This window comes from Macrobrachium rosenbergii, chromosome 2 (assembly GCF_040412425.1).
Source record: "Macrobrachium rosenbergii isolate ZJJX-2024 chromosome 2, ASM4041242v1, whole genome shotgun sequence".
NCBI lineage: Eukaryota > Metazoa > Arthropoda > Malacostraca > Decapoda > Palaemonidae > Macrobrachium > Macrobrachium rosenbergii.
In genome coordinates this window covers 56,499,550-56,507,412 of record NC_089742.1, presented here as the reverse complement: position 1 = coordinate 56,507,412, position 7,863 = coordinate 56,499,550, and the positions used below count along the sequence as shown (strand labels likewise).

Below are 7,863 nucleotides of genomic sequence, written 5' to 3'. Positions count from 1 at the left end.
AGCAGCGCTTTGTTTTTAGAGGAAATCGTTCGGAAAGACACTTAGTTATATGAACGGTGTCTTTGTTCTCCTTTCAAGTTATGATGTATTTAATGAACTGACTGGTACCAGTATCACTGACGTTCATAATAAAACAATTAAAATGTAACAATCATTGTCAAAACGTGCTCACGTGCATTAATACTGCATTCAGGTCCCCTTCAGTAAGCAATTGTCAACAAAACCCCACGTTGAAATGAAGAAATTTCTGGATACGATGGCAAATTCATATCTGTATAAAGAACAACAAAAGCTTAATTACAACAACGGAAGGGAATAAAAAGACAGCAAATTAAAAAGAAAAAAAGTCGCTGCAGTCGCTCAAACAGCGTCATTAGACTCATCCAAAGACTACATAGAAAATCATCTAGAAAAGGAAACTTTCTCCCAGAACCGCTAACCCGGATGGCAGAACACAACACGCAGCGTAATGTAAGATATGATCCCTAAGTGTTATATTTTCCGTTAGTTTTTGATGGGATTTCCTGTTTCAACCGGTGGCGTGAGTCTCCATGGGAATAAACATTACTTGATCAAGTGAGATATTATACGCTTCCATTTTCCATAATCAGACTCGTTCAGACGTCACAAACGGCAGGAACTCGACATAAAGGAAACATAATCTAATGCATTCACTTACGTACTTTCTCTTTCCGTCTCATACGTATGTGTGTGTGTATGTGTGTGTGTGTGTGTGTGTGAATTGTTATGTATGCTTATGACACCAGGATTTGATCAAGCGAAGTCAAGCCTCGTTTTCTTACAGAGATCGTTTTGGGATTATGACTCTTTCCCTTCTACATCCAGTCTCTGGGATTCCTAACCCGAGTTTGCTGTCACTACTTCAAATGCCAAGGTCCTGCCACTTTGGAGGACAAGAGCAAGTTCAATGACACAAATTTGACTCACAGCGGTCCCGGGGAATGGCAAGGCTGGTCCCAGTCCGTCTTGGCTGACTTTGCGATCAGAGATTATGTTTGCATGATTTTTTTTTTAATTTCTTTTTCGGTGGTCAATGACCCTGGAAAAGTTTCATTCTTGGCAGCTGTTGGAGTAGACAAAGTAAACATGCGTTTAACTTTGCAACTGGGTATCTGCATTTTTGATTCGCCCCGTGAAATGAATTATACATCAAGTACTATCAAGTGTTAACTTGACCCCTTAAACCAAATGACGAATATAAAAGAGAAATGTCAGGTGATTTCCAAATTCCTTCAGAAGACATTTCGCAAGTAGAATGCAGCACTACAAAAATTTTGTTTTTTTATCCTTTATACGATGCTGTTTCACCTCTGCTGACTGAGGTATAAATCTTCGGTCAGTTTTACAGCCTTTCCCCGTCTCTTCAGACAATAGTCTATTCTTCCTTACTCTCTAAAAAGAAAGTGTTTTGTTGGGTTTTCGAAAAAATTCTGTTATTGGTTTTCTTCTCTTGGATACCCACTTCCTTCCGCAATCCTGTGGAACTTGGGTGAAGATTGGGTCAGGTTTTTTTTTTCCTTGAACTTTCTCCTATGGTTTAATTCATTGATCGAGTTTCTTGTCCTTAAATGATGGGAGGGCAAAGGATACTTCTGTATTTTTCTTGACCCTTTTCTGAAGAAAGGTTACAGGGATTCAAGGATGAATTTCTTTCTACTGATTCAAAAAATGCCGCTTTGCGTGTTGTCATTACCTGTGCTTTTCGTGTTATTTTTCAAAAAAATATTGTAGCGCGTGTTTTTCACAATCAATCAATCCAATCTAAGGCGATACATTTTGAAAATAAAGAAGAAATAGACCTCACTAGCGTTGGCTATTAGTCTGGTATCCATATCTAGGTCGACTTCCATCAACCAACATATTTGGCTGATTTTTCGCTTGTAGGAATATTTATCAAGTTCAAGGAGTGAGTCTGGTTGGCTTGTAATTGGTGTAGCCATATGTTCAACCCGTCTCTTGTCCACGAAAAAAAAATCGATTTTTAGATAATGTTATATGAAGTATTCAAACGGTCTCTCTCTTGAATATTCATGGTATCTTAAAAACACATGAAAGTTTCTATATAAATTTTCATCGTATTTTCATGGTATTTTCCAACTCATGAAAATTTCTTCTATAAAATTTCATCGTATTTTCGACGGAAGATATTCTCCACCGATGGGCGGGTCCTCATATCCCCAACAATTCTTTTGCGACCTTCATAGCGAAAGGGGAACCTAACTGTGCTATCACGAATCTACCAGCCACTTTATGAGTCGTTTGTTTGATTGCCCCCGATGTGTTTAGCAGCTCGAAAACAGGGGGGATATGATCCACGCGCTTTTCACTTTCGGCGCGTTTCTTTTATGATGATATCGCCCACTGCGGAAATGCAGTCACTGGTCGCCACAGTACTAGAGGCGATTGAAGTAGAACGCTTGGGAAATGATCGAGAACAAGTCCTCTATATTATCACTGGCAATCCGCTTCTCCTTGGTGGCACCGTCAACTCGGGGCGATTTGTTCGGAAGGCATTTCTCGCGACGGTTCTCTTGAAGATAGCGTCGTCTTCTGTTCTTGAATCATTCTCTAACTCCTCTTTTTCTCCCTCCCTCCCTCCCTCCTTCCTTCCTTCCTTCCTTCTCATGCCTTCCTCCTCGTCACTCTCTTTCCCTCCTGCTGTTGTTGCTGCTGCTCCTCCTCCTCATGTAGGTTTAGGGGTCAGGCTGAGGGGATGGCCCCGTCCCGAGTAAAACTATATAAACCCCCCGGTATAAGCACCAACCTCTGCTACAGTCGACCCACTCGGAGTTGGGACGTTATAGTGTGAAGACATCGGGAGTCGCGCTCGCACGTATACCAACGTAAGTGCAAGGAAGGGAGCCATTGGGTGGAAGGATGGATGGCAGTCCAGTCCGCGTCTCTGCTCTCGTGTTGGCTGTAACATCCGCTCGGTTTCCGAAGCGCTGGCAGAGAGGCATTTCAGTGGGAACATTTTTTCAAATATTGGTCTACTCATACCGCGCCTGTTGTTCAGTGACATACTAATTGACATATCTGTATCTCTTAGTGTCGCTTTTTAAACTTTTTTTTGCGTTTAAGTACATGCGCAGTGGTGCCACTTTAAGTTTTGAGTAAGGAAAAAAAAGCATTTTACTTTACTGTGATGAACAGAGGGACGGGACACTGGTTTTACTATTAATTAAAAACGATAATTTTAGTCATGTCAGAATATTTTTTTTATGCTGTCGACGTAAAAATAGAGTACATATGCAGATAAGCGGGAACTCATACATACATATAATACTTGCATACATACACCGTGTTCCTTCGCATGTACTACTTTACTTGTGTTTTACCTGCATGACGATTATATATATATAAGTATATATCTATATATATATATATACTGTATATATAATATATATATATACAGTATATATATAATATATATATATACAGTATATATATATTATATATACATAATATATATATATATATATATATATATATATATATATATATATATATATATATATATATATATATATATATATATGTGTGTGTGTGTGTGTGTGTGTGTGTGTGTGTGTGTGTGTGAGTGAGAGAGAGTGTATGTATATGTGTGTGTGTAATACGTAATACTTGACCGCTTGCTTGATGTTAAAAATACTTCACCCTTTTTAACAAATTTTGTTTATTTTAACCAAAAGGTCAAAACGTAGTCTTCATTCATTAAGAAGATTAGAACTTATTTAGTGGTGTTACACGAGTCGTTTATTTTTTTTTTTATATAGCACCTGTCTAACTTTTGCCAAGTTAATGCCAGTTTTTTAATTAAGTTTTTCGTTAACTCTAACAACAGAAACCGCCATGAAGAGAACGCTGTTGCTGTTAGCCCTCGTGGCCGGGATAGTTTTGGCAGAAGAGGAGAAGAAGGCGAAGGAAGAGGAAGGAGAGGCGAAGGAAGAAGGCAAGTGACTTTTTTTTGAATATTTAATTGTTTTTAATCTATTCTTCGCGTACTTTTTAAACGTTGCTCTGTTTCTACAGTAACGAATAAGGGATGAATTACTGAATAATTCATATTTAATTGTTGTTAAGCCATTCTTGAGTCCTTATTTAATATTGATCTGTTTACACAGTACGGAATAAGTGATGAATTATGGAATAATTCACAATTAATTTCTGTTAAGATATTCTTTGAGTCCTTATTTAACATTAGTCTGTTTACACAGTAAAGAATAACTGATGAATTATGGAATAATTCATATTTAATTGTTGTTAAGATATTTTTTGCGTTCTTATTTAATATTGGTCCATTTAAACAATAGAGAATTATGGAATAATCATGGTGTCACAGCTTGAGGACTTTTTCTTGACTGGTTTTTTGCTTGGTTACAATTTTGAATTTTTTTGTTTCTTCAGGGAGAGATGCAACAGTCCTGAACACGATCGCAGGCGGCGCCCTCCCAGCAGTCTCCATCGCGAACCCCTTAGATAAGCTGAACCTTGCCAACCTCGGCAATCTCGGCAATCTCGGGAACCTGGGGAACCTCGGCAACCTGGGCAATCTCGGTAACCTGGGAAATCTCGCAGGTTTGGGCAACCTTGCCGGCGGTCTTGCCGCTGGACTGGCTGGTCTCAAGGTCCTGAAGACCGTACTTTTTGCCGCCCTGGTCGGACCACTGGGTGCCTTGTTCGAGATCGGTCTGCAGGTGGTCATTCTCGTCGCTCTCATCCTGCTCATCAGTGAGTCGATTTTTCCTCTTTCGCGTCGTTATTGGTGTCGTTATCGTATATATATATATATATATATATATATATATATATATATATATATATATATATATATATATATATATATATATATATATATATATATATATATATATATTATATATAAATACATATATATATATATATATATATATATAATATATATATGTATATATATATATATATTTTATGATACATTTATATATATATTATATATAAATACATACACACATATATATACATATATATACATAATTATATATTCAAAAAACACATACTGCACAATCGTGTGAACTTATGACTTAAACATGATCTCCTTGCTTCGTCCAACCAGGTAACCTCAAGAAACAGCTGGGCGATCTGACCGCGCTCTTCGAGGGTTCCTACGGAGACGAAGACTACGGATATTATCCTTCTGGCGGCTACGACACGGGCGCTACCGGCGGAAGCAGCTACGCGGCCACAGGCGGTCACTCCGGAGGCGGCTACTACAGCAAGAGATCGGCCGACGCGCCCTCCATCATGGACCTGCCCCTGGTGCAGAGACTGACCGCTCGCATTCACGACGCCATCGAAAACTTCAATTATTAAATTCTCTTCATCTAGCCTACACCTCTTTTCACTCGTCATTTTTCAGTCTCTCTCTCTTCTACGAGTATCTAACATTCCCTCCTTTTTTTTATTTTTAATTCTTTCATCTGGAAAACTGGAAAAAACTAAGTAATTCCAGGGTCATGGTTGCTCATCTCCAGGGGAGTTCTAATCTCGCCTCTTCCTGCTCGTTCACTGGGCCGAATGATTGTCCCTCCTCCCGTTTGTTAATTTATAGATGACATTAGGCTAAATACTCAATCACTCGAGTGGTGTTTCGCAAAACTCAGCTTGGTTGGGCTTCATTGTTGATGAAATAGGAGTCGCTGGATCGATTCTTTGATTTCAGAGTTGTTGTATAAATTGTTATTCGTTATGTATCTGGTAAACTGTAACCCAATTTTTGTTTTTTGTTTTTGTTTTTGTCTTCTCTTCAACTTTATAACATACTAATGTTCGATAAGAGACTCCCGACTGACACTTATGCATAGAAAACGGGACTGTCAACACAGCGTAAGCTCCGCCCCTTTTTCCACGCCTACTCCCTCTGAAAAAACACTCCCGAGACCCCTCCCCCCAACTACTCAATTACTGGAATGACCTGGACTTCGTAACAGTTACCACTTTGCCCCATCAACTATGCGACCTTTGACCCAATAACCTGGAGACACAGAAGTCTACAACGATAATATTTTGACCTAACATAGTACAAGACCTCACACCTTCACTCACTTGCTTCATCCAACCTCGGATCAATCGTAATCCTCAGTGCTCTATCACACCTCAATTTGTGTATTAGAGCGCCAGTTGAACGAGTCAATCATTTTGTAAATAAGAAGGATTCTCGTTTGAACGGAATTTAAGATAAAAAAAAAAGGTATATTGTCGCCATTTCCCTCCACCTCTCTGCGAAAGACGACAGTGGTAAACGCTAAAGCTGCGATATTAGACTTTTAAGACGGACATTATTATTTTTGCTTTTCATTGAGTGTGTGAATCATTTCATGAATTTATCATATTTCATCCACATCGTTACAGCCGCGGAAACTTAACACGACAGGTCTCTTAACATGCTAACCTAACGCTCTTGACCAATTATCAGTTAGCTGAAATTCGCGACATTAATCGTTAATTCTTTTACGACGTTCTCCGACGTCATTTCCATAAACGCAGCTTGTCGTATTCTGGATTCCCCGCGACGTAACGGCTCACGCCACTCGGACTATGATAGTAGACGTGCCAGAGACTATTTCTTGTAATCGCCTTCTCTATTAATACGCTTAAATGAACCACGATTAAGTTCCACTAACCTCAAAGAAGGACCAAAGAACCACCGACGCTAAGAAAGGACCTCTAACAACGCTATCTCCCCGCCCTCCCTCGGACTCAGAGACTTACAGAACCAAGAAACAATGACTATGATCAAGCTACTGTACTGCTCTGCTTCATTCTGGAGCTGTTGCTTTTGTCTCTCTCTCTATCTCTCTCTCACTCTTTCTCTCTGTATTCAAGTCTTCAACCTCTCCTCATGACACCTTTTCAAAAGAAGAAGCTACGCGCCTCGTGAGATGATAAGACTTTTGACGTCGTTGACGCCAACAAGTGCCAATGAAACAGTTTTCCCTTTGTCATAAGGCTTCAGTGATAAAGGGAAAGCTAGTCACGGCACGGACGAAGTACGGCTGCTGGTCCGTATTCAGACATTTTGTAACCTAAGACATGGCTACTTATAAATACTAGTGACATATTTGTACAGCTGTAGTTTGTAAGTGTTTAGGTATAAGATGTATTTTATTATTTTCCTGACGTGTATAAAGTAAGCCTGCAGCATTGCTGACTGTAAATGGACTGTGTTATTAATTTATTCTATTTATTTTTGTATCATGTTCCGTGTATGAAATATATGTATAAAAGAGCTCAACTTGCAGGTTTTATTTTTCTTTCGCTGACTCACTACCTGAGATTTTAAAGCACGGTGTCATTGCAACAAAGGGTGAAGAAACCATTGACTGATCTGACTATGAGCTAGAGGATCTGACTCGCGTCATCTCTGAAATAATAAGGAAAATCATAAGCTTAGGATCAGAACGCAAAAGTAAGGAATGGGAGAAAAATGAACTCCGATGTCTGACCATAAAGTTGAAGATTCAACAAAGACCAAATGATTCATCCTCACTTGGAGGCAAAGTGTGCCACGCCACTCGAAACTTTCCAAGCGTCCGCCATCTTGAATGGAGAACGAGGACCCCCAAAACTTTCTAAAACTGCGTCTCTGCGCCTTAACCCCTTTTTGGAAGAGAGCTCCTTCAACGCTCGGTCGATGAGCCGGTCACGTATTCTTTGTGTGTGTGTGTAGGTGTACGCGTAAAGCTTCTCTCTCTCTCTCTCTCTCTCTCTCTCTCTCTCTCTCTCTCTCTGGTCGGTCCTCTCTGTTAAATTCTTATTTCGAGCAACTCGTAGGCATAAGCGAACGAACAGCTCCTGAATCTTGCG

General features: G+C 39.6%; 1 protein-coding gene across 3 annotated transcripts; it reads left to right on the top strand.

Annotated features, from left to right (window-relative positions):
- The first annotated feature begins 2,731 nt into the window (after positions 1 to 2,731).
- Positions 2,732 to 7,291, top strand: LOC136847350 (uncharacterized). Of its 3 annotated transcripts, none has more exons than XM_067118942.1 (4): positions 2,732 to 2,864; positions 3,866 to 3,973; positions 4,429 to 4,752; positions 5,114 to 7,291. In XM_067118942.1, exons 2-4 carry the CDS (start codon positions 3,874 to 3,876, stop codon positions 5,368 to 5,370), a joined length of 681 nt encoding a protein of 226 aa, XP_066975043.1. In that variant the 5' UTR covers positions 2,732 to 2,864; positions 3,866 to 3,873; the 3' UTR covers positions 5,371 to 7,291. The 3 variants fall into 3 exon arrangements, with proteins under 3 accessions (XP_066975043.1, XP_066975053.1, XP_066975062.1); XM_067118952.1 differs by having other exon boundaries at positions 3,866 to 3,977; positions 4,433 to 4,752; XM_067118961.1 differs by lacking the exon at positions 2,732 to 2,864 and adding an exon at positions 2,921 to 3,134.
- Positions 7,292 to 7,863: the final 572 nt, after the last annotated feature.

Bases quoted from the DNA above. Each gene is read 5' to 3' on its own strand.
- LOC136847350 (XM_067118942.1), top strand. From the start codon at position 3,874: ATGAAGAGAACGCTGTTGCTGTTAGCCCTCGTGGCCGGGATAGTTTTG. The intron at 3,974-4,428 runs GCAAGTGACTTT...TTGTTTCTTCAG, and splicing joins AGGAGAGGCGAAGGAAGAAG to GGAGAGATGCAACAGTCCTG. The intron at 4,753-5,113 runs GTGAGTCGATTT...TCGTCCAACCAG, and splicing joins CGCTCTCATCCTGCTCATCA to GTAACCTCAAGAAACAGCTG.